General features: G+C 42.2%; 2 protein-coding genes across 2 annotated transcripts; one reads left to right on the top strand and one right to left on the bottom strand.

Annotated features, from left to right (window-relative positions):
- Positions 1 to 2,917: 2,917 nt before the first annotated feature.
- On the bottom strand, positions 2,918 to 3,850 carry LOC139457785 (uncharacterized). The gene has a single exon (XM_071239133.1). The coding sequence runs from the start codon at positions 3,848 to 3,850 to the stop codon at positions 2,918 to 2,920; it is 933 nt and encodes a 310-aa protein (XP_071095234.1).
- Positions 3,851 to 15,056: 11,206 nt separating this feature from the next.
- On the top strand, positions 15,057 to 22,926 carry LOC139457958 (uncharacterized). The gene is made up of 3 exons (XM_071239297.1): positions 15,057 to 15,108; positions 21,712 to 21,857; positions 22,744 to 22,926. Exons 1-3 carry the CDS (start codon positions 15,057 to 15,059, stop codon positions 22,924 to 22,926), a joined length of 381 nt encoding a protein of 126 aa, XP_071095398.1.
- Positions 22,927 to 24,582: the final 1,656 nt, after the last annotated feature.

Raw genomic sequence — 24,582 nt, 5'->3', positions numbered from 1 at the left:
CGTTTATAACTCCATAAACACATCAATAACTGTCGGGAACAGTGCGACATCAGTGACATCGTTGAGTGTCATATGTTACACCAGCCCCGCCCATTCTACTAATCAGGAAACATAGTTTGTCTGTGGGCGTGGCCTTATGAATATTTTCGGTTGATTGGAAAAATAAACGCAAAACTATTGTTTGGCCAGCCAGTCAGTCAAATACCACAGAATCGCTTGCACTGCATGTATAGCAATAACACAGTATCACAAGGATACTTTTGTTAATCGATGTTGAAATATTTTGACACCCACCCTTCTCCTTGGCATGGTAACTGACATAAGATGTCACATTTCCTCTAACCCATCGAATACTAACCACACCGACATATTATATGCACTGATTTAAGATACTTCAGTGTGAAATACTGAGTTTTCGGAAGTTAAGAAAAGTTATGCTTTATCTGCAGTGAACAGAACACTTGATATTTCACTGCAGTGAACATAACGCTTTGCCGGAACTATTGTCCTTCAAGAGTTACCTCCCCGCACATTATCACAGTGTGACGCCTGTAGACAAACTGTTGACGTCCTCTTTACATTCGTTCCACACTGACATGGCACAATAATGGCAGATGGAGTTAATATCGCAGATTCCCGTTTATATTGTCTCAACAATGTTTCGTTATAAAGCGGAAATGTCTCATTTTAGTTAGTTGACCAACGTGTATTCTTTCACTTCCATCAACGGTCTCGTAGATTTCAAGAATATCTTTAGTTGAAGTTAACTTTGAATATAATCATTACCAAATGTATGATAAAGAATTCAAATCAAATATTTTTGTTACTTTTCTTTACATTTCTTACGATTTTGCAAACACGGAACTACTTTTTAATTCGTAATTACAAGGGATGGTGAAGCGTCTATGGGTGAAAGGTAGGGGGAATTTACGTTTCAAGGTTTAACATTTGTAATGAAAGAATTTAACTTTTCGGTAGACAACTACACAAAACGTACTGATAAATAAGATAGTCCATGTGTCTCGTGTGACGGGGAAAAGGAGATATTTCACTCGTTTTGCTACACCACTCGTGTTTGTTTGTTGTTTAACGCCGCACTCAGCAATAATCCAGCAATGTGACGGCGGTCTGTAAATAATCGAGTCTGGAACAGATAATCCAGTGAATTATATCATGAGCATCGATCCACGCAATTGGGATACGATGACATGCATCAACCAAGTCAGCAAGGCTGATCACCCGATCCCGTTAGTCGCCTCTTACGACAAGCATAGTCGCCTTTTACGGCAAGCATGGGTTGCTGAAGACCTATTCTACCCCGGATTTTCACGGGTCACGCCACTCGTGAAAAAATTTCCTTCACCACCCCGGCCACTCGATGACAGAAAAAAAATTGTTTACACATGGAATCCTCTATATACTTACAACATAGATATCATGACCACACCGACATACTAACTACACTCACATACTAACCACTTTCACATACTTACTACTTTCACATACCAACCACACTCACTTACAAAACACACTCACATACTAGCCACTCTCACATTCTATCCACTCTCACATACTAACCACGCTGACATACTAACCACGCTCACATACTAACTACTCTCACATACTACCACACGCACATACTAACCACGCTCACATACTAACTACTCTCACATACTAACTACTCTCACATACTAACTACTCTCACATACTACTCTCACATACTAACCACACGCACATACTAACCACGCTCACATACTAACTACACTCACAAGTGTATAATACTTTTGAATTTGAAAACGAGACAGATGATGAATCAGTCGTTGTCTTGTATGTCCTGGCATCCCCTCTGTATTCCATGACCGTCAGGAGTCTGTATGTATCAAGCGTTTGACATGACACAGTGCTGTGACAATCTGTTGCATATCGGTGTTTCTAACTGTTATGCGAGCTATTGATAAATGGTAGAATAAATTAGAAACTGAGATTGTCTCCATGGTAAAGTCCAAAAGTAAATCTTTGTAGCCTGGGCGGAGTTTAACACATAATATATAATCAAATCGTCATTCTGGTATTATATATACTTTTATTCATCACAGTTAAAATATGTGATCACTCAGACAGCAGTTGAATGCGCTTAAATTTCGGCCATATCCGCACTCAAACACAAGCTAATTTCTGGTTGTTATTTTGACATTCAGAATTGGCTATCTTGCTTTATTCGATGTACGGCGTTTCTGGTGAAAGGGGGTGATGAGTGAGTGAGTGAAATGGAGTTTAAATTCGCGTTCAAGATTATTGAACTTCTATAGCGACGTGTGTGCGTGTGCGTGCGTGCGTGTGTGCTAGCGTGCGTGTGTGTGTGTGTGTGTGTGTGTGTGTGTGTGTGTGTGTGTGTGTGTGTGTGTTTACCAGTTTAACAGTTAAACATGAATACCCAGTCAGACACAGTATACTGACTCCGACCAGTCCTTGTTTTAGCCCCTTATGCCGAGCACCAGACAGGGTAACAACAAGTACCATCTTCATATCTTGGTATGACGCGGCCGGGGATCAACCTCGGACCTTCCGCTCTCCGGGCGGACGCTCTACCACTAGACCACGGAGGCAGTGAGTAAGTGAGTTGGTGGGTGAGTGGACGGATGGGTGCTTGGGTGGGTGAGTGGGTGGATGCGTGGGTGGGTGAGTGGGTAGGTGGGTTTTGAGTGAGTGAATGATCCTATACACGGAAGCCATCTTTCATATTAAAAACAGACAGACATTAAACTGAGTGACTTTGAGTCACATGACCGTGAGGTGGGATGCAGGCCTCAAACGTTTACCTACGTGCGCAGGCAAGGTGCTGACGATACTAGAATCTGGGATTCGAACCCACGATCATAGGTTTCTGGCATGTCTAATTCCTATCTATTCGGAATGTTCATTTTAATATGTCCCTAGTACCATAATAGATATATCTTGCTATCTGACCAAATGTCGTATTCATTGTTTTAATTCCAGTGGGTCCGTGTTCGGTGTCATAGAGCCTGTACCACAGATGCATGGCGTAGTTCCTTGACCAGTCATACACGTCTTTATATATCAAGTTTATATCCAATCCACTTGGGTAGTTCAGAGTCTTTTCCTCCACGTGGATTAAATGCGGATAAGTAAACTGCAAATAATACGGGATTATAGAGTCGTGATAATCCCACTCGCGCTTTGAGAAGTTCCTGTAAGTATTCAACCAGAGTGAAAGGAATGTCGCATTAGGAGCCGAAACTATGATACCGTTGTTTAATCTTCCTGGGGTACCGTGGTACTCAATACCCATCGTAATCCCATAATGTCTAAGGGGATTAAACGATTTCAAAGCAATGACGTCAGTATCCATATAAATTCCGCCATATTTCTGCAGAATCTGAATCCGAGCAATATCGGATTTATGTTCCGAACGGATCACCATATTTCCATAGATTTCCGTTGGAGCTTCTCTGTCCACAATCCTCAGAATAGGAATAGTTTGTTTAATAACTTTCCACCATTTTCCCACCGGCTTATGATTGCAGTGGAATAAAATCCGATCAGGTTTTAAGATGCTGTAAGCTGATTTGATGCTCAAAAGATGATGAAATCTAAACTTCAGATCTTCTCCAAACCACACGAAATGAACGATGTTCGGCACAACAAAATGATCGGACTTGTTCAGGAGTGACGTAATTTGTCCAGTTGGTGACGTCACGGGGACTACTTCGACAGTTGCTTGTTCGTGCACGCTGTTTTCTTGAAGATAGAGTACACACAGACTGACTGACATGCATGTCAGGACGACTGAAATATACAACTGCCGCCTGCGTGTTGATTTCAAAGCCATCTTGTGTGAAACATGTGAGCCTGAAATTAACAGTAAAGATATGTGAAACACAGTTGAAACATATGTAATAACAAAACATCACTTTTTACTTATATTAAGATATGTATGTTTCGGTGTGGGAAGAGGAGGTTGGCGTGGCGAGTGATTGGTCGTGTCCCCTAGTCGTGACAGGATCCGCTTGCCGTGGTTTCGATTACATTTTTCGCCCTGATTATTTTCCTTGTTTTGTGAGCACCATACCCGTGATCCTTTGATTCATCATGGATCGAGTGGTCAGGCTCGGTGACTTGGTGGACTGCGCGTGATCGTACCCCGGCGGCGTATCCCAATTGCGTAGCTCGTTGCTCGCAATATCAATCTCTGGATTGTCTGGTCCAGACTCGACTATTTACAGGCCGCCGTCATAAAACATATTGCATATTGCTGAATGCGGCTTTACACAACAAACGAAACAGATGATGGTTAACTTTATTTTGATATTTGTGACCACGTACAGATTTTTTATTAATGACGCTTCCTTTCGCTTTGTTTGGCGTGTATACACTAATCATTATTAATCGATTTATTAATCGACAACAAACACTATTGATTGTTGATGGCTAGTGTGGTTTGTTTGTTTGTTTGTTTGTTTGTTGTTTAACGCCGCAATATTTCAACTATGTGACGGGGGTATGTAAATGATCGAGTCTGGATCACACAATCCAGTGATTGGCATCATGCGCATCTGAGATATGATGACATGCATCAACCAAGTCAGCGAGCCTGACCACCCGATCTTGTTAGTCAACTCTTACGACAGGCATGGGTTGGTGAAGACCTATTCTTTTCCACGGATCTTTACGGGTGGCAACTATAGTGTTCTACGTGGCATCAGAAGTTGCGGTATGAACCAATCAGATTTCACTTATGCAGTTCAACCTCTTTATTGTTTGAGTTGTTGATCACCAGCATCATTCTGTTCCGTATTTAAAGTTGAAACCCGTCAGTCAACTCTGTGTTCATTTACTGCAGTGAATACATAATCGGTAGGATGAAATGGGATGGAACATCGCGATCAAGATTATTATCTGTGTGTGTATGTGTGTCTGTGTGTGTGTGTCTGTGTATGTCTGTGTGAGCCTGTATGTATGCTTGAATGTGTGTATTACTGTGCGATTGCGTGTGTATGTGTCTGTATGTGTGAATGTGTGTATTACTGTGCGATTGTGTGTGTATGTGTCTGTATGCGTGAATGTGTGTATTACTGTGCGATTGTGTGTGTATGTGTCTGTATGTGTGAATGTGTGTGTGTGTGTGGGGGGGGGGGGGGGGGGGGGGAGTGTGCGTGCGTGTGCGTGTGTGTGTGTGTGTGTGTGTGTGTGTTTGTACACGTTCAGACTTTATGCATTTTATGGAGCTAGCCCACTGAGATACCATGCCGCAGTTTAACATGAATACCCTACTCAGACACAGTATACTGACTCCAAGCCAACCAGTCCTTGTTTTAGCCCCTTAATACCGAGCGCCAGACAGGGTAACAACAAGTACCTTCGTTTAACGTCTTTTGGTATGACGCGGACGGGGATCGAACCCGCCACGCTCCGTTTTCCGGACGCTCTACCACTAGACCACGGAGGCGGTCGGCAGAAAAGAAAACAGAAACAATATTGATTCCTAACATGGCCTAAACTCACTAACCTAATGTATTATGTTTTGTTAATTCCCAAGCTGTCTAATATGTCCACTAGATATAGTCTAGATTGGGATAGTCCCATTTAGTGCTGACCGTATTAATCCCTACTCCATTGTCTGACTGAGGGGAGTAAACCCGTAGAACGGGGACAGATTTAGAGGATTAACGGTTTGGGGATTAAGCAGGTTACGATGACCGCCAGGTGGCGCTGACTAATGATGTGTGAAAGGTAGCACTGAAGCGATACGTTTGAACAAAACACACATATTGTTTGCTGTTAATGAGCACATTGTAAGACGCCCCGACATACCTGCTGTGCTGCTGCTGCATGCATACTATAGCATCCACAAACATGAAGCAGTTGACAAGGAGAAGAATCGCAAAACACAAACATAGTTGACAGAAGGACCCGAATAACCATATACGATAATATAGACTTTACATTTGGAATATCTGAACGAAAGTATAATTGTCACGCCGACACATGGCTTTGCTCGCGTGAGTTTTAATTTTACAAAATCTTCATCTTGTATATTCAGTATGTGACCCGTGAAGATCTGGGGAAGAATAGGTCTTCAGGAACCCATGCTTGCCGTAAAAGGTGACTATGCTTGTCTTAAGAGGGGATAACGGGATCAGGTGGTCAGGCTCGCTGACTTGGTTGATGGATGTCATCGACCTCAGTTGTGTTGATCGATGCTCATGATATCGATTACTTACAGACCGCCGTCATATAGCTGGAATATGTTTGAGTGCGGCGTTAACCAACAAACAAACAAACAATATTCAGTATGTTCTAACTCGGTATGTATTAACCACGTTTAATGTACCCCCGCGGGGGAACTTGAGGAAGAAGTTTGTTTATTTAAAAAATCTCGCAAAACGTTCACTTTTTTAATCAATATTATTTTTAATTATTTTTAAGGCCAATGGGTTTTTTTATGTTATTAGTCACATATTCTGTATCGACATATACCCCTAATATACAAATCACCACACGATGAAAATATACAAATGCTATTAACATTTCCCTGTAATAGACACTTGTCAACGTCAATCAGTTATATACACATACCTAATATATCACATCACCGCTGTTTTTCTTGATCCTACAGGAAAAAGCAGTCCAGGCTACAGTGGTCAAATCGGGCGGGGGTGGGCAAAGCCGGCCCTCGAATGACCACAAACGGGCCCAGTACAATCGATCCGACAGCCTGGCAAACAACAACACGGTCCCAGACCACCAGCCTGCGCTAATGCACCCTTTCGCCCTGTTGTCAGTATCAGGATATATTGAAAACTAGAGTAGGTTTTGTTTAAACATGTTCTGATGACGGCCATTGTTATACGACGCCCTGATCATGCATAGCCTAGGACTTGGATTGACTTTGCGTGACTGATAAGCGGGGAGTATACTCGGCGTATTTGTCGGGTTTCGATCGTTGTACAGTTTTTTAAACTAGTATTGATTGCAATTAGTCAGTAGGGCTCGTATATCTTCAGCTCGATCTTCTTTCACCGTGTTTATCAGACCGCGCTAGGAGTAATTTATGGCTGACTGATAGCGGCCTGAGCACTGTCATTAAACTTTAATGTCGTGTTTTAACTGGTTTCTCGCACCTGAAATAAGGTACTTAATCATTCTTGTCTGGATCAGTGTATACGTGATCACAGCGTCAATCAGGCAAACTACCAGGTCGTGTTAGCGTAGAAATCAATAATATCGATACGTGCTTGTGTTTCATGGGACGGCCACACTCTGTTTAAATACTCTACTATTTTCAGAGTGTATGATGGCCTCTGCGTGTACTATCGTACTGCGTGGTTTGGTTGCTGGACGGAGTGTATCAGCATGTGTTAAATCACACACACACACACACACACACACACACACACACACACACACTTGGACGCGATGTCAAACCGCATTTGACCTCACCTCACCTGTGGGTGTAATGAGGGACGGTCGGGTAGCCTTGTGTCCCCCGCCGTGATATTGCTGGAATATTGATAAAAGCGGCGGAAAAAAGACTCACTCACTGAATGTTTTTATGCATCTTTCAATATTAAGGATTATGTTAAGTATGGGAAATTCGATTTAAGCCCTATCCCGCAAGTGCGGAGTTAGTATGAGATTGTGACTCAGTGAGAAGAAAACTTGGTTCACAGGTTGACTAGAATTTCACCCACCTATAAGTCTTTGAAACGAGATCATATTTTTTTCGTGATTTTCTTTCGGGAATAGTGCAAACCGCTGACTTTTTTCTCATAAGACCACATGAAATAGATGTCCTGTCACCCGTTTCCTCATAAACACATTGTGTCAAAGATTCGGTTTGTGTTTGTTTCTGATCTGGTGAGGTTCCCGGTCATATCCGCTCAACTGAGCTCTCCAGCTAAATTCAGATGTGCCGTGGCGCCTTTAAGGATAGAGACTGGCCGTTACTCGAACATGTCAGCAGAAGAGAGATGTTACTTTAATTGTTCAGACCAGGTGGAAGACGAGACCCATGTTTTACTTATCTGCTCTTTATACGACGACGTGAGGGCTGATCTTCTGAATCGCTGTAGTCTTAAATTTACTCATTTTAATAATTAGTCTTATAGTGAAAAGTTTACACTGATTTTATCAAACGTTGATTTTATTTCTAGCGTGGCCAAAACCTGCCATAACATTTAAGCAAAGCGACGTTCCATTTTATATCACTGATATATATATGTATATATCTTATCGCTGTGTGTGACTGATTATTTTCAATGACATATTGTCTCTCGCAAGTCTAGCGACTGGCTGTAGAATTTTATGTTTATACTTCTTTTGATATATTGTAAGTGTATTCTACGAGTGAGACAAAATAAAATAAACTGGTCTGTCTGTCTTCTGAGTGAGTCAGTGAGTTAAAGATTAACGTCGCATCGGCATTATTTCAGCCAAATAGCGACGGGACCAAGTTAATATATTTACAATTAAGTTATTTATACAAAGTTTTATTTAAAAACAAGTTGTGAAACATATTTGAGCATAATAATATGATGTATACAGTTTTAAGTGTGAGTGAGCGAGTCTTCTGAACACATGCAAACTTCAGAGAAAACATTTAGGTTCGGACTGTCTATATTCAACACATTTTGAAATAATAAATCACATATGTTATTCCAGCTAGCTAAGTGTGTATAATGCCACTCTTTAACCCTACAAAGACACCCTGAACTGCGAGGCGACGAATGCTGCTACATGTACATAATACCACACTTAAACAAAACAAACAAGTCCTGTACCAAACGACTGCCCAGTTTTCCAGCGATTGGATCTTTTGTCAGTTTACATCACGCCTCTGTTAGCAAACTGTTGATGTTACTATTTGTTGACCTTTTTGGTCATGTCTCGCTGTTTGTACCGTCAGTCCGTGGCAATATTTATCTAGCTCTCTGCGTGTGTGGCAAGCATTAGTTCAGCGGCCGTGACGTTACAAACTCCATTAGTCCACCTCTCCGACAATTCAGTGCTTGGTTTATGTCTTGTTTTGTGTGACGTGTAGAAATAGTTATACAACATATAACTGCCTTTTTCATGATTTGTGTCGAGTTGTAATAACATTTTGGGTATAAAAGTATTCTTCAAACACACTTGCGGCTTGACTTTGTTGAGTGGGTCGGATTACACTTTAACCTCAAGCGACAAAGTAGCTCTGTGTGCTAAAAGCAACTATCATTGTGTCTACCACACGCGGGACTTGGCGAGGGCCAATATATTGTACCTTAATGTTGCAGGTATTGGCGACCGTAATTACAGAGCCCCACGCCAGCCTATGCTGGTCTAAGAGACGACTAAATGGACCGGATGATCAGCCTCGGTGACTTGGTTGATTGCGTGTCATCGTACCCGACGATATGGATCGTTGCTCATAATATCAATCACTCGACTATTTGCAAAAATCTGTCTTTGCACATACATGCACACACACTGACACACAAACAAGCACACAGAAATACACACACATGCATATAAACACAGACACACACGCAGCAATACACACGCACACAGACATACACACAGGCGCGCACAGACACACGCAGCAAAACACATGCACACAGATACGCTCACATACACACACGCACAGGCATACACACAGGCGCGCACAGACACACACGCGCAGCAAGACACATGCACACAGACACACGCTCACATACACACACGCACACACGCACACACACACAGGCATACACACAGGCGCGCACAGACAAACGCAGCAAGACACATGCACACAGACACACGCTCACATACACACACGCACGCACACACACACAGGCGCGCACAGACACACACGCGCAGCAAGACACAACAATACACATACACATACACGCAGGCGCGGGAACAGATCTAGACACACACACACACACACACACACACACACACACACACACACACACATATGCACACACTCACACGAGACAACGTCTTCGTTTCACACGTGGCAGTAATTACAGCTGGACCAAAACACCAGTTAGTGAGTGAGTGAGAGAAGGATTTTATGCCCCTTTTATAAATATTCGAGGGGACACCAGATATGGGCTTCAAACATTGCACCCATGTGGAATCAAACTCGTGCATTCGGCGTGACAAACGAACACTTTAACCACTAAGCTACCCTATTATCACTCCAGACCTCGGCACCAGGTTGTTGAGCTAGCCGACAAGAACACAAGGAAAGAGATATTTGGCGCAAGCTGAAGGCAACAAGCATACACCCACAGGGTAGCCATATGTCTAGTGATGAGGAAACCACTGTGTTTCATTGCACCTTTAAAGTCCAACGCTATGGGGTAACAATATCATTACCCAATAGTGTTGAAATGGATATTTATACTTAAATATAAGAAGTGCGACGTTAATCAGCAAACAGACAAATACTCATCAGGTGGTGAAACAGTGTATTGGTCACGTGTTTTGTCCCTGTCTGTATGCACAGTCCGTCTACACCCTACCAGAGTACACACACGATGTACTTGACCTGTCATAAAACACTGAAGGCCAAGAAGCGAACACGATCACAAGCGTCAATATATCATGGGGTCATGTCAATAGTAGTTTAGCGGTACCAATCGTTCAACTATTTGAAGTGGAAGTTTGAAATGACAATTTGTTAATATCCTATATATTTCCGTGAGACGCGCGGGGTCTTGGTTCAAGTTTTATTGTTATCTGATCATGAATAGATTGTTTTTGTCAACTTGTATTCCTTGATGGTATGTGAAGTTAACAAAGGGGCGTTGTCTGTAGTGGTATTGTTTAGAAATATAATAACGCCAAAAAGAAACTGTGCTTCATATAATGTGATGTATATCACACTGAAAATAACAACATAATGTGTGGCTATGCGTCTGGTCAATGTTTCATCCTAACCACTGATTGACAAAACCCCTTCCCGGTAACAGAAGACAGAGTGGAATGCCCTATTGGAGGGGTGGTTAACAAGTCCAGTAACAATGTCAATATCGGGTGTGAGTGAGTGAGTATGGTTTTACGCCGCTTTTAGAAATATTCCAGTAATATCACCGCGGGGGACACCAGAAATGGGCTTCACACATTGTACCAATGTCGGAATCGATCCCGGGTCTTCGGCGTGACGAGCGAACGCTTTAACCACTGGGCTACCCGACCGCAACTTAATATCGGGTGTGACCACTATTTGCGCATGCGTGATACAGGTGAATCAGCGTCGGGGCACTGAAGACACCCGATGTTTGACAGACAGTCAAACAGTCTGACATATGTTCTGCCATATGGCTGGTTCTGGTCCAGTCGTAGACTTCGGTCCATCTCATCCCGGACGTGTTCTATAAGGGAGAGGGTTGGAGAGACAGACGGCCATGGCAGTAGAGCAAACAGACAAACAACATTACAACATTCTGTGCAACATGTGTGCGGGCATTAATCTACTGCAGCGTGACGTTACGTCCCTGCATTTGCACAAAGTGTCCAACAAGATCTCGACCGATGTCGTCCCGAGTGCCTACGCCATTCCAATTGTTATTAACAATGATGAGTTGTGTTCTCCCAGAGTTGTAATGCCACCCCTAGACTGACGACGTTGAGTAACGCAAGCGTTGCTGAAACGTTCTCCTGGGCGCCTCAAGACCATTGTACTACAATCAGAGCAGTCCAGGCGAAACCTGGACATATCCGTGCCAGTCTGATCCTAGATGCTGTCCACACCAAGCTAGTTGTGCCTGGCGGTGACGTGGAGGCTACAATGGGCATATCGCGGAACGTCGGGCCGTATGTTGTGCTCCCTTCTTCTTACGGGACACGAATGGCCCTGTCGTCTGAGGTACCGCAAACCGCAGAGTTACCTCCCTTAAGCTAGCGAGAATCCTCTGATCGTGGGTTCGAATCCCATATTCGCCCTGTTGATATTCCTATGCTCGGCAAACGTCTAAGACCTGCATCACTTCGGGCTTTCCTCCCACATCAAGATAACACGCCGTGATATATTTTATAATACTGTTAAAAGCGGCGTAAAACACTCATGACTCACTCAGTCAAACTTTATGACGTAATATCTTCTATGTGAAGACCATGCAGACTGTCCCCTTAGTACCCCATACTGGCCGTAGGTGAGACCCGAGAGGGTCAGGTGGCTACAATGTGTCATCAAGCCGATTATGTACCATCGTGCCCTAAAGTCTGATCATGCTATGCATTTTGTGTATGCCCGTGTGCTATAGAGGAAAGATATGTTAAGTTAATCCGTCAAATAAATTCAACATCCTTGCGAAAGTTGGTCAATTTAGACGTTTTGCGATAGCCCCTTGTTCTTGTAAAAGTGTTTTCCATGATCCTTAAAAATATAAATTGTGATATATTAAACTGTCAAATAAATTCATTTTTCCTACAGAACTGAATAAATTTCTCTCATACGTTTTGCGATAGCCCCTTACCTTGTACAATTATATACTGGAAATGGTATTGACGCTGTTGTACATTGCACCAGCTGATCCCTTGTACCGGGATGTCAATTTCAGGTTATTTATTTACGGAAGGTTTTGTGTGTTAATCTTTCAGTCTATCCAACAATCACCCCGTGTTCATTTCACCTTTTTAGCAGCGACTGATATAAAGCTGAACTGATGTCAATCACTCTTTCTCTTCATTCAATATCATGTTTGGGCGGCGAGTCAATGAAAACCCAGTCAATGCCTCTCATATTCCCTTCTTGAGAGCTTAATTTAAGACTGACCTAGATCAAGGTGTCTGATGACTTTTTGTAAGGGAGTATAGCAGTGTGCACTCAAGCTAACATACCAATTGTACCTGTCTTAAATTAATATGCAGTTCCGTCTCATGTTCTACTCATAGGGAGCGTTGGTGATGCCTAGTGGTTAAAGCTGAAGGCCCGGGTTTGATTCCTCACAGGGTAAAATGTGTGTCCCCCGCCGTGATGAGATATTACTAAAAGCGGCGAACGGAGACATGCATATTTGTTATTTGGTTGTTGGTTGGTTGGTTGTTTTACGCCGCACTAAGCAATATTCCAGCTATATGACGGCGGTCTGTAAATAGGGTTTGGACCAGACAATCCAGTGATTGACATCATGAACATCGATCCCGTTTGTCGCCTTTTACGGCAAGCATGGGTTGCTGAACACCTTTTCTACCCCGGATCTTCACGGGTCTGTTATTTGGCAACATGTGATCATAAGTTATTTAGGTCGGTTGTTTATGTCAATATTAAATATTCTAATCCTGGTTAAAGTGCGGGACATTCACTATTTTCTATTCTGTCAGGAAGGATGGGGTGTGGCGCAGCAGCTACTGAAACCATGCAAGCATGTGATCAGTATTATATAAAAAATGGAGGTTTTTTTTAAATTGTTTCTAAAAGTGTATTTGTATTTTTCAAATCCATCAACTGGTATACGGATCGAATCCAGATTCTACCCGATTAGGAGTTGCGCGTTCTTAAGTCCTTGTATACAACCTGTCACTTGGATCTATAACCCAAAATCTGCCTGGTCGTAATTATTATTCAAAGCGGTGTGAAATCCGACTCAATGACGTGAGGTGGGGGACCGGCCATTTTAACTTCTTGGAGGGGCCTCGTGTATCTGTCACTGCTTCAAGACAATCATTCTCTTTCTCTGAGAGGAAGCAAATCCACGTCCAGCGGACAATTATTGTCAAGCCTGAGACATAAAAAATAATGTCCATACTTTTTGGAATAAGACGAGACGGTGGAGTAAGTGAGTGAGTGAGTATGGTTTTACGCCGCCTTTAACAATGCTACAGCAATATCACGACGGGGGACACCAGAAGTGGGCTTCAAACATTGTACCCAAGTCGGGAATCGAACCCGGGTCTTCGGCGTGACGAGCGAACGCTTTAACCACTAGGCTACCCGACCGCCCACGAGACGGTGGAAAAGACGATGAAGCGAATTAGTCCAGTTATAAAACTTGGACCGACGGAAAGGCCGCGGACATGTGGCCAACTTAGGGTTTGTTTGTTTGTTTGTTTTTGTTTAACGCTGCACTCAGCAATAGTCCAGTAATATGACGGCGGTCTGTAAATAATCGAATCTTGACCAGAAAATCTAGTGACTGACACCACGAGCATCTTCCTACGCAGTTGGAATACAACGACATGCATCAACCAAATCAGTGAGTCTAACCACTCCATCCCGTTAGTCTCCCCTTGAAGGCCAATTGTATCCCGGATCTTCACGTGTGTTGCAATCTCGAAAAAGACAACTTACTTTTCAATTTAGTTTGCAGCCGCACCAAAATTGTCAAAATATTCACACATAACTGTTATATCGCTGTGGCTTAAAACAAACTTCAATCACTCACTCATACATAACAGATAAGAGTAGCTTTTGTTGTCTTTATAGATCGAATTCACGACCAATAACTCTACGTAAACATTAAGCGAGTGCAATATCATACGCGACTCTGCTTATCACTCCAGTTCATGAACCCATACGCCCTTTCTATTGAAAGTGATTTCTAAAGAAACCTTACATACAGACTGCCTCTCTGTGTAACTTCCGTTGTTATTGACGATAAAACCTCCCACTTCTTGCTGGAGAAAATGATATATATATATATATATATATATATATATATATATATATATATATATATATATATCACCCGTGTGACGTCACGCACGCGAGCACGTGATGTCCTGTTTGTCAATCTCAATTATGACACGACGATTTGTGGGTCAAGTTGCCGATAAAGAAACGAACTGGACAACAAGAGGTTGTCAATGTCTGACAGTTTGCTGTGTTGACTTGCCTTCGTAAAGGGCTGGAAACACAAGACACATCTGATTGGCGTACATTTCATGAACACACGAAATAGATTAGATCGTCCACTACTAACAGGATTTACAAACGAAAGGCGTGCGTGACAAGTTCGATCACTTTCGGTGTACATTTCATTTCACTTATATTCTATCAGAGGTTGCCCGTTGAGCTGAAGAATGTGGATTGAAACATACGGAGTAAAATCTGGACTACATTTTACAGAATGAATTTCATATATGTTGGATTAATGACGTCACTCCTTACAACCTTACCAGGTAGGTGTGCCACGTAGTTTATACAGCGAAATAGACAAGGAACTTTTCCCGATGGATTAGTAGGATAAATGCGTGCGTTGTTTCAAATATGTTGTTTGTTTGGTTATTTGTTTGTTTGTTATTTAACACCGCACTCACCAATATTCCAGCTATATGACGGCGGTCTGTAAATAGAAGAGTCTGGGCCAGACAATGCAGTGATTGACATCGTGAGCTGCGATCTTCGCAATTAGGATACGATGACATGCATCAACCAAGTCAGCAAGCCTGACCACTCGATCCTGTTGTCGCCTCTTAAGACAATTCAAACAAGTCAAATCATCAGTTTCATTACTTTTGTTTCAAAGTCCTCTCCAACTTTCTTATACACAGCCGGGCAAAAGAAAGTAAACACCAGAAACATGGACTTGACCACAAAATTACAAACGTTATCGAAACGTTACTTGGCTGAAAACAGTCCCCGAAACACTGCAAACTTAATGTCCAAGACACAACTATGATACCCGTATCAAATGCAGCACCATCAAATAACCATTTGTTTGTCTCGTTTTTAGCCACTATCAAAAATCGATCTATATATATATAAATGCAATGTTGAGTTCAAGTTTTAATATATCAGTATATCTATCCTTAATCCAGCTACAGTACTGTACATATATGTCGCTTCAAAGTTCATGTCTAAAACCAATAGTAATATTTACTGAATATTTTCACTGAAAATGATATATTTACGTCCGTCGGTAATAGTTGTGTTACTATAAGTAGGCCCTATGAGCTGATAAATACCACAAATATGCCAGCACAAAATGGAAGGTTAATGCGTACATAGGTAAACATTTATATTTGTGATTTTGTAATCACATTTCTAACCAGTGACGATTGTGATACAATATTTCGTTGTTATTTTCTATATTATGTCTGCCAGCCATGTGCTCTAAGTGCACGCAAACACTATTTGTGTTATTCGTTGCTGGGATGTGTGTACAACAAGATTTGGCCAAGGAGATTTGAAAGCGTGGAATGTAATCGACGAACGACATCTTGTCTTGTACATGGGTCTCCGCTGACACAATATCCTGTGTACGCAGCATGTTATAGAGAGCATGTGTCTATATTTTCACTGATAATGTTCTGATACTTTCTGGTGTCCCGGGCCGTGATATTGCTGGAATACTGCTTAAAGTAGATTAGAACTTCACTCACACATTCACCCACCCGCTTGCCAACTCACTCAAATATATGTCAAACTCCGTTTTTTTATGTATTTTTTGTTTCTTTGGTTCTTTGTTGTTTAACGCCGTACTCAGCACTATTCCAGCTATATAACGGCGGTCTGTAAATAATCGAGTCTGGACCAGACATATCATACTACTCATTATCACGTTGATACCAGGTTTGTTTGTTTGTTTGTTTGCTGTTTAACGCCACACTCCAGCTATGTGACGGTGGTCTGTAAATAATCGGGTCTGGACAAGACAATCAAGTGATTGACATCATTAGCATCGATCCATGCAATTGGGATCGATGACATGCATCAACCAAGTCAGCGAGACTGACCATCCGATCCCGTTAGTCGCCTTTTACGGCAAGCATGGGTTGCTGAAGACCTATTCTACCCCGGATCTTCACGGGTCTTCTATGTATTTATTGCTTGAACAAATAACCCACATTTTAATACAATGTTTGTCTCTATATATGATTATGAACTCCCAAAATACAGCTGCTTCAACACGTTAAATCAAAATCACCTATTTGGATTACAATATTACAACCACATATCAACTTTGAAGAAATATTCAAGAGAGTTGAGTTTGTAACCCCTCCGTCTGGCTCTGTCGTCAGTGTGACAGAGAATGACGTTCATCAATCGTCGTAACCAACTCGACCTTTTGAATGCTAAGGGGCCAACAGTTCAATATTCTGTATTGGGATTTTTGTTCGGGGCCAGGGTTATTATTTCAAGCAGGGCTTCAAGACGTACATTTATTTCTCTAAAATAGGATTCAACCAACTCAATTTTGGGGGACCCTCAACACAATAAACTGATGCACGTGCAGTGAACAGTGTTCACATTTGGGGTGGCGGGGGGGGGGGAGATACCTGAGGACTGAATAGTTTTTCCAACACTATCGAGAACACATTTTTTTAAAACAAATATCGGGCCCAGAGACACGTCAATTAACATGATATTCAAGTTTCTGTCATAAACATGGAATCCTTATTAAAAAAATAACCTTTTTACAGTGAAACCTCGTTGATCAAAAAGAGACCGTTCCAGTTAGAATCGTCAGGGTTACATCCCATTATAGTATTAACTGTTACAGTGTAATGTCCAATACAAACAAACCAGGCGATTCTAACTGTAGTATCTTAGCATGATGTCTGTCGTATTATATTACATCACGTGATCACATACATTGCAGTCTAGAAGTTCGAATCAAGACAGTCGTCATTTTTGTCAGGATCTGGTGGATATGCTCTTTTTATAATTAAAACCTTTAAGTCGACTTGAGAGGCTCTTATATATAATTTGAAACTTATCACCAGGTCCTGATTTATGATGATTTCAACACTACGTCATTCGCCTGTGATGACTGTAAATAATTGACAGTTGATTGACAGGTGTGCAATAAGCAAAACGGGCGGCTCGGCCAAAGCACGTCGCGGAGTTTATCAAAACGATATTGCATGTTGTAAAGATTTGTTCAAGGAGTCAGTCTTCGACTGATTGCTAAAATTAATATATGAATAGACTTAGTGAACTGGACGTCTAGTCTCTGATAGGAAACTAGTTTACAGAAAAAACCGTTGTTAAATTATCTTAATACAATATATTAAAAAGGAACACAGGGCTCTTCATATTCAAACTGCAGTAATCTAGACTTGCCAAATATTATGAACTTGCATGGGCTGCATTAGATATATTTGTTTCAGGGTCTGTGTAAAAGACTAATGCCTAACTTTAATAAACGGTCACATTTTTACTCAAGGTCATTTAAGATTTACTATATTCAAAATGTGTTAAGTCTTTTGTATAATTAGTTATTTCGATATTAACTACTATGATCTGGTGTGAGTTAGTGAGTGAGTATGGTTAAATGACGCTTTTTGCAATATTCCGACAGGATACTCCACCGGCCCAGGTACCAATGAAAGATTAACGAGGCCGACTGGGCAGTATAGCAGTAAATATGTACTCTGGTAGTGGACAATAATAAATGTCCAATTCTATGTCATACTTGACCCGTGAAGATCCGGGATAGAATAGGTCTTCAGCAACCCATGAAATACGTATCGATAATAGATCACAGTGATGGTACTTAAAAACGAAAATGACGCAATTATTTTCATTACTACGTCTTGTAGTATAATAATATTATGGGGTTGACATTTTCGCCAGTTTTGTTCTTGTCCAGTTAAAGGGAGACGTGCCTGCGCGCCCATTTCTAGTCTTAAGGCGAGGAGAGGTGAAATGGTGTGTGTGTGTGTGTGTGTGTGTGTGTGTGTGTGTGTGTGTGTGTGTGTGAAAGGGGTGGGGGTCCGGACTAAAGGTGGTTTGATAGTGCTAGCCCACAGAGGTAATGATTCTGTAGTGTAACATGAAAACCCCACTCAAACACAGTATACTGACTCCGAGCCGACCAGTCCTTGTTTAGCCCTTTTATGTCGAGCATCAGGCAGGGTAACAAGAAGTACCATCTTTTAGATTCAGACTATATCATGAGCATGTGTTTTTGAATCACTAACATATAATGATGATACCAGGTGTTCGGGAAAAGGTGAGGGGCCTATCCTGCCCCACCGGTGGCACCCGTCACAAACACATGCAATGGCAAGTCAATTGTTAACCTGAAAAACGCAGTACAAGGGAATTGCATCAGACATATTTCTTGTCAGTGATGCGTCAGTGAGTGTTCAGGGATCCGACAAACTACTATATGCTATGGCTGGAATATTGACTGGGTATAGTTCCCGTTTAATTCTGTAATCGGAGTGATCTGCATGCTAGAGCACGGCTCCTCTGCGTGTTCGTGACGTGATCTGATTACGCTGTTGAGGAAACACAACTTTAGTGGTGTTCTACATATTCATGACATCGCGGTATAAACAATGAGAATTAAATACATAGACATGTTTTCGAATCAAGTAATAAAGACGTGTTTTTGGGGGGCGTTGATGTGAATCTGCTGATGCATACAACCATGTTCCCTAAGTACAGCTGAAGTGACATGGGTTTTAACGTCGCGGCCAAGATTATTGCCCTTGTATAGCGACGTGTGTGCGCGTGTGCGTGTGCGTGTGTGTGTGCGTCGCTGATTGTACTAGTCCGGACTGATGCAAATTTATAGTGCTAGCACATTGAGATACCATGCCGCAGTTTAACATGAATACCCCACTCAGACACAGTATACTGACCCCGAGCCGAACAATCCTTGACAGGGTAACAACAAGTACCATCTTTTAACGTCTTTTGGTATGACGCGGCGGGGGATCGAACTCCTGACTTTCCACTCTCCTGTCAGACGCTCTATCCACTACACAAGGTGGGGTCTCTCTGAGTATAGGCAAGGGGGGCAAATGCACGGAGGTCACCGTGAGCACAAAAATAATGCCTCAATTTAACAGATCAATGTCTAGTTTTACCCCCATCACACCAAACGTTAACATTTTGTCGAACGGGCTCCAACTGTGTATGAACGTAGTGGACGTAGTAGCAACTATTGACACTCTTTTTACGACCTTCATGGACGGCCTTGGACGGGGAGGGAGCTCCAGAACTTTGAGTCTGCTCAAAATTTTATCCCTGTCCATCCCGTTCTGCAATTATTCGGATTGACAAAGTACTTAAAACGAGAAAGGCGTTTTACGAACGGAATTGCCGTACTTCGAACCTACTAGGGACGTGTTACGGCGTGGTGCAGTCCGACATAAATTGCAGTACGTGTGCACACCGACCGGGTCGACTTCTCTTTGGAGGCATGATGTGTACAGCTCGGAGCCCTGAACTTGAATGAAGACCGACTACAACGCGCTCGGTATCCATAGGAGTCGGGCCAGGATGCGAATACACACGCACTGCGAACGAGCTGGTCGGGTTAAGAATTAGTTAGAACTGGCTTGGACATATTGTGAACAGGGTAGAACGAGGTTGAACTGGTTAAGAACGGGTTCAGAACGGCTACGGACGTGCTGGAACTGTTTCGAAACGTCGTCGGGATCAGGTGAACGGGCACTTTTACACTATCTGAACTGGATACAAACGGACTGCAGACTGGCTAAGAACGAGATAGACGTATTGAGGACTGCTTACGAACTAACTAGCATCGTATTTTATGCCAAACTACGCGTTCTACCGTGATCAAAGCCCGTTCTAGTATTTTGTTTAGAACGGGGTAGAACGGGATAGAACTACTTTGGTGTGATGGTAGCATAAACGAAACTATGACACCGTGTTCAACAAAAGATGACGCACGTCGACACTTCATTCCCTTACTCTGGGATCGCTTGAGTTATAGTACTGGTACCCAGGCAGCTAGCTAGCCGTGAGACATCAAGGTATATCAGGGACACAGCTGAAACCAACCAGACCATTGTCTCACGTTACGGTGAATGTGTGAGTCAGTCAGTCAGTTTGGGTCAACGCAGCAATCACTACCATTTTGGTGTCTCACACGGTTAACACTCACGTGAACAACACGAGCAAGGCAATGGTGCTGACAAACCTAGAAACATAAACAGGGCCAATCGGGGTTCGAACCCACGATCATAATTTGTAAGGAACGCAACGCAGTGACTTAGTCGAATTGGCCCCTGTTCCCGCTCAGGAAACTCACGTTGATTCTTAACACTTGTCGCGTGCGAAAACCCATCAGAATAAAAGTAAAAAGTTTAACAAAAATCAGCGGCATATTTTCCGTCTATTCAGTTGCCTACTTGAAGTGAGTGGTGAGAGAGTGAGTTTTACGCCGTTTTTAGCAATATTCCAGCAATATCACGGCGGGAATGGGCTTCACACCATTGTACCCATATCGGGAAAGAAACCTGGGTCTTCGGCGTGACGAGCGAACGCTTTAACCACTAGGCTACCCGACCACCCTTGCCTTCTTGAACCTGACTTGTGATTCTCTAACACCCGTGGGTAAGAATGTAGGCCCTCAGCAACCCATGCTTGTTGTAAGAGGCGATTAAATGGATCGGGTGGACAGACTCTGTGACATGGTTGGTTGAACAGCATTCCAACTGCCTGGCTCAAAGCACATGATGTCAATCACTGGTTTGTCTAGTCCATACTCGATTTTTTACAGACCGACGCCATATACCTGGAATATTGAGTGTGGCCATAAACAAACAAACATATCTTTGGCGACATTCCTATTCTACACATTCCCAAACAACCAGTTTATAATATATACATTCTATTGTGATACTGGCCCTGAACTCATTCGCGACCCTAACTAACGTTTCGGTAGTGACGTCACCGACTCTTATCATCAACTAAGCACAGAATATTCTTCGAGCAATTTGATTGGACAGCTTCTTTTAGCGTACAATCGACGCTAGGTTGCACCTGAACTGAATTCTCGTTCTCGATCTATATTTTAGGTGCAGTCGGTCTCGACTGTTTCCGGTGTGTCCGCGCATGGACGGTTCGAGAGTGTATGCAGAGTGACCCCATCACGTGCGGCTGGGGTCAGATATGCTACACGACAATAGAGAGAGGGGGCTTCGAGGGCAAAAAATACACAAAGGTACGATTAGTTTGCAAATTAACATTTCTACCGTTAATATTTATCATTGAAATATATAGTATTACGATTGTATCATATCTCCATGTCAGAAAGACGAGATCTGATTGGTCCACGTGATCCTGATAAAATACGATGTACGATGTATTTATTCTCAGCGGGCAAATAAATCCCTTATACCCCGCCACGAGTAATTCAGGCTGCAGGTGCTTCGAAGCAAAAAGCCGCACGCTTTTTCCGTGTCAATGGAAGTCACGTGACATAGCGCAGTTAACCTCAGCTCAGATTAATTCGTTCTAGCAGGATCACTCGGGCTACATTGGGGTTTTATGCGACAAGCATTTTCGCCTTTTATGGCAAGCAAGCATTAGGTTTGCTGACCTATTCTAACCCGGATGTTCAGGGGTTTAACAAGTGTTAAATGCATGTAAAACGACAAGAAAGTTCCAAATGACGCGTAGAATATCAAACAGAGATGCAAAATCATCACCAAAGTTGCATTATTGATTCTTAAGTATTTATATCAACAATCGAAAGTAACATTTCCATGACGCATATGAGAATACGTGTACATCATCAATGCCCAGTATATTATATTCATTAAAGTGCGTTTATTATATCAGGGAGACACAATTCTGCACATCGAGCAGTGTCGACAAAGACAACAGGGCTCGTATCACGTGTATGGTAGAGGTGACATCTGTTTAAGGACTGAAATTTCTGATGGGATAGTGGTATATGCCAAGGTTCGAACTTGGTTTCAACCTGCCTTTTGTGAATTACTTTCGAATACTTGCAGTTTTCTCTATATCTTCCGGGTCGCCATCCATGATGGCGTAAGCGTTACATTGTTTCGTTTCTTTTATCACTTGGCGATGTTGTGTTTCAGGGGTGTATGGATGATAGTCACTGCTACAGTCTTCAAAATGTCAACGGCAACTGTGAACAGGATCCGTCCTCGTGCGTTTACTGCTGTGAGGGGGAGTTGTGTAATGCAGCTATGACGTCACTTCCTGTTGGAATTATATTATATGTGTTAACGTCATCATTAAGTGTGTACTTGTGTCGATGACTAATTATTCCAACTGACCAGTTTCCGTCCAAGTCAAAAGCATGTTATAGACCAGTTACTAATGTGTCCTTTACAGTTATCTACATATGTTTGTGTGGTGGCCTTTAAACATTGTTAGCAGACTCATCGTTCACATGTGACGAACTTCCGTTTTATTTACTATAGTTGTGACCATGTGTTCGGTTATGTAAACGATAAGTATTTCATTTCAACTCAATTGCTTTTAACTTTTCCCGAACTCATTTTATGTAAACAATTACAGGTCATGTCAGAACTAAATTTATCAGCTTGGATTTGAATCGATGTATCGGTGAATCGTGACCCCTATTATCTAACAGCCTATAGTCATGACCGAGAGGTCTCCTTGAGCTCGGTCTGTGGTTGTATATCGCGAAAATATATTACCTTCCTTTTGAACAGTTCACATACCTACAAATGCTGCAAGAATTATTTATCTAAATACTTACTTTTGTTGAATTTCCATTGCTTCAGTGTTGAAAGGCTTACCTTTATTGACAACAAATGTATTCAAATAATATCCTCAATGGGTGAGAAAGGTCTGTTAAGAGTGAGTGAGTGAGTATGGTTTTACGCCGCTTTTAGCAATATTCAAGCAATATGACGGCGGGGAACCCATGTCGGGAATCGAACCTGGGTTTACGGCGTGACGAGCGAAAGCTTTAACCACTAGGCTATCCGTCGCCCCTCTGTTAAGAACAATCTCAGTAACAATGACAGTGCGTCGTAATACATTTGTATCAAATACATGACGTCAAAATGGCCGACACGATAAACGTGATGGGAGAGGTTTCGGAAGATGTTGATGAACCTGTGGCGGTTACATGTGTTAGTCATCATTGATTAATTGGTCGATCATCCGAAAGGTGATTATTAAGAGTGAGTGAATGTGGTTTTACACCGCTTTTAGCAATATTTCTGCAATTTATCGCACTCAGCAATATTCCAGTTATATGACGGCGGTCTGTAAATAATCGAGTCTGGATCAGACAATCCAGTGATTGATATCATGAGCATCGATACACGTAATTGGGATCGATGACATGCATCAACCAAGTCAGCGAGCCTGACCACCCGATCCCGTTAGTCGCCTCTTACGACAAGCATAGTCGCCTTTTATAGCAAGCATGGGTTGCTGAAGGCCTATTCTACGCTTCTGTATGTATTCGTGCAAGGGAATTCCCAGGGGTTCCCCAGGAACGCGGACGTGGTCCGTCAGTGATTAAGACATTTCAAGAACACAGTCTCGTGAAAAACGTTTAGACGTCAAATTGCATTCGCTGTCATGTGACCGACCACTCGTTCAACGGAGAAACCGTAGATCGTGTAAACTTCACATTAAAAACTATATTATAATAAACTACATTTCATATTTATAACAACTGATCTGCTCTATAAACCGTGACAACGGAGTTCCAGTCAGCCAGCTGTCAGTGAATACAGAAGTTTATATATATCGTGTATATGCCAATATCGTTATATATACAATTTGTCCGTGTAATGTAAAGTTAACCCTTGTACAGTAAACTACGGTTATAACGAACACGCTTATAACGAACTGGCGGATATAACGAACTAACTTTTTAGTCCCGACTATTTGCTGTAGTTATGCTTATAACGAATTACGGTTATAACGAA

This window comes from Haliotis cracherodii, unplaced genomic scaffold (genome assembly GCF_022045235.1).
Source record: "Haliotis cracherodii isolate W230 unplaced genomic scaffold, xgHalCrac1.p SCAF_12, whole genome shotgun sequence".
NCBI lineage: Eukaryota > Metazoa > Mollusca > Gastropoda > Lepetellida > Haliotidae > Haliotis > Haliotis cracherodii.
The sequence above is the reverse complement of the archived record's forward strand: the minus strand, read 5'-3'. Positions and strand labels throughout refer to the sequence as shown.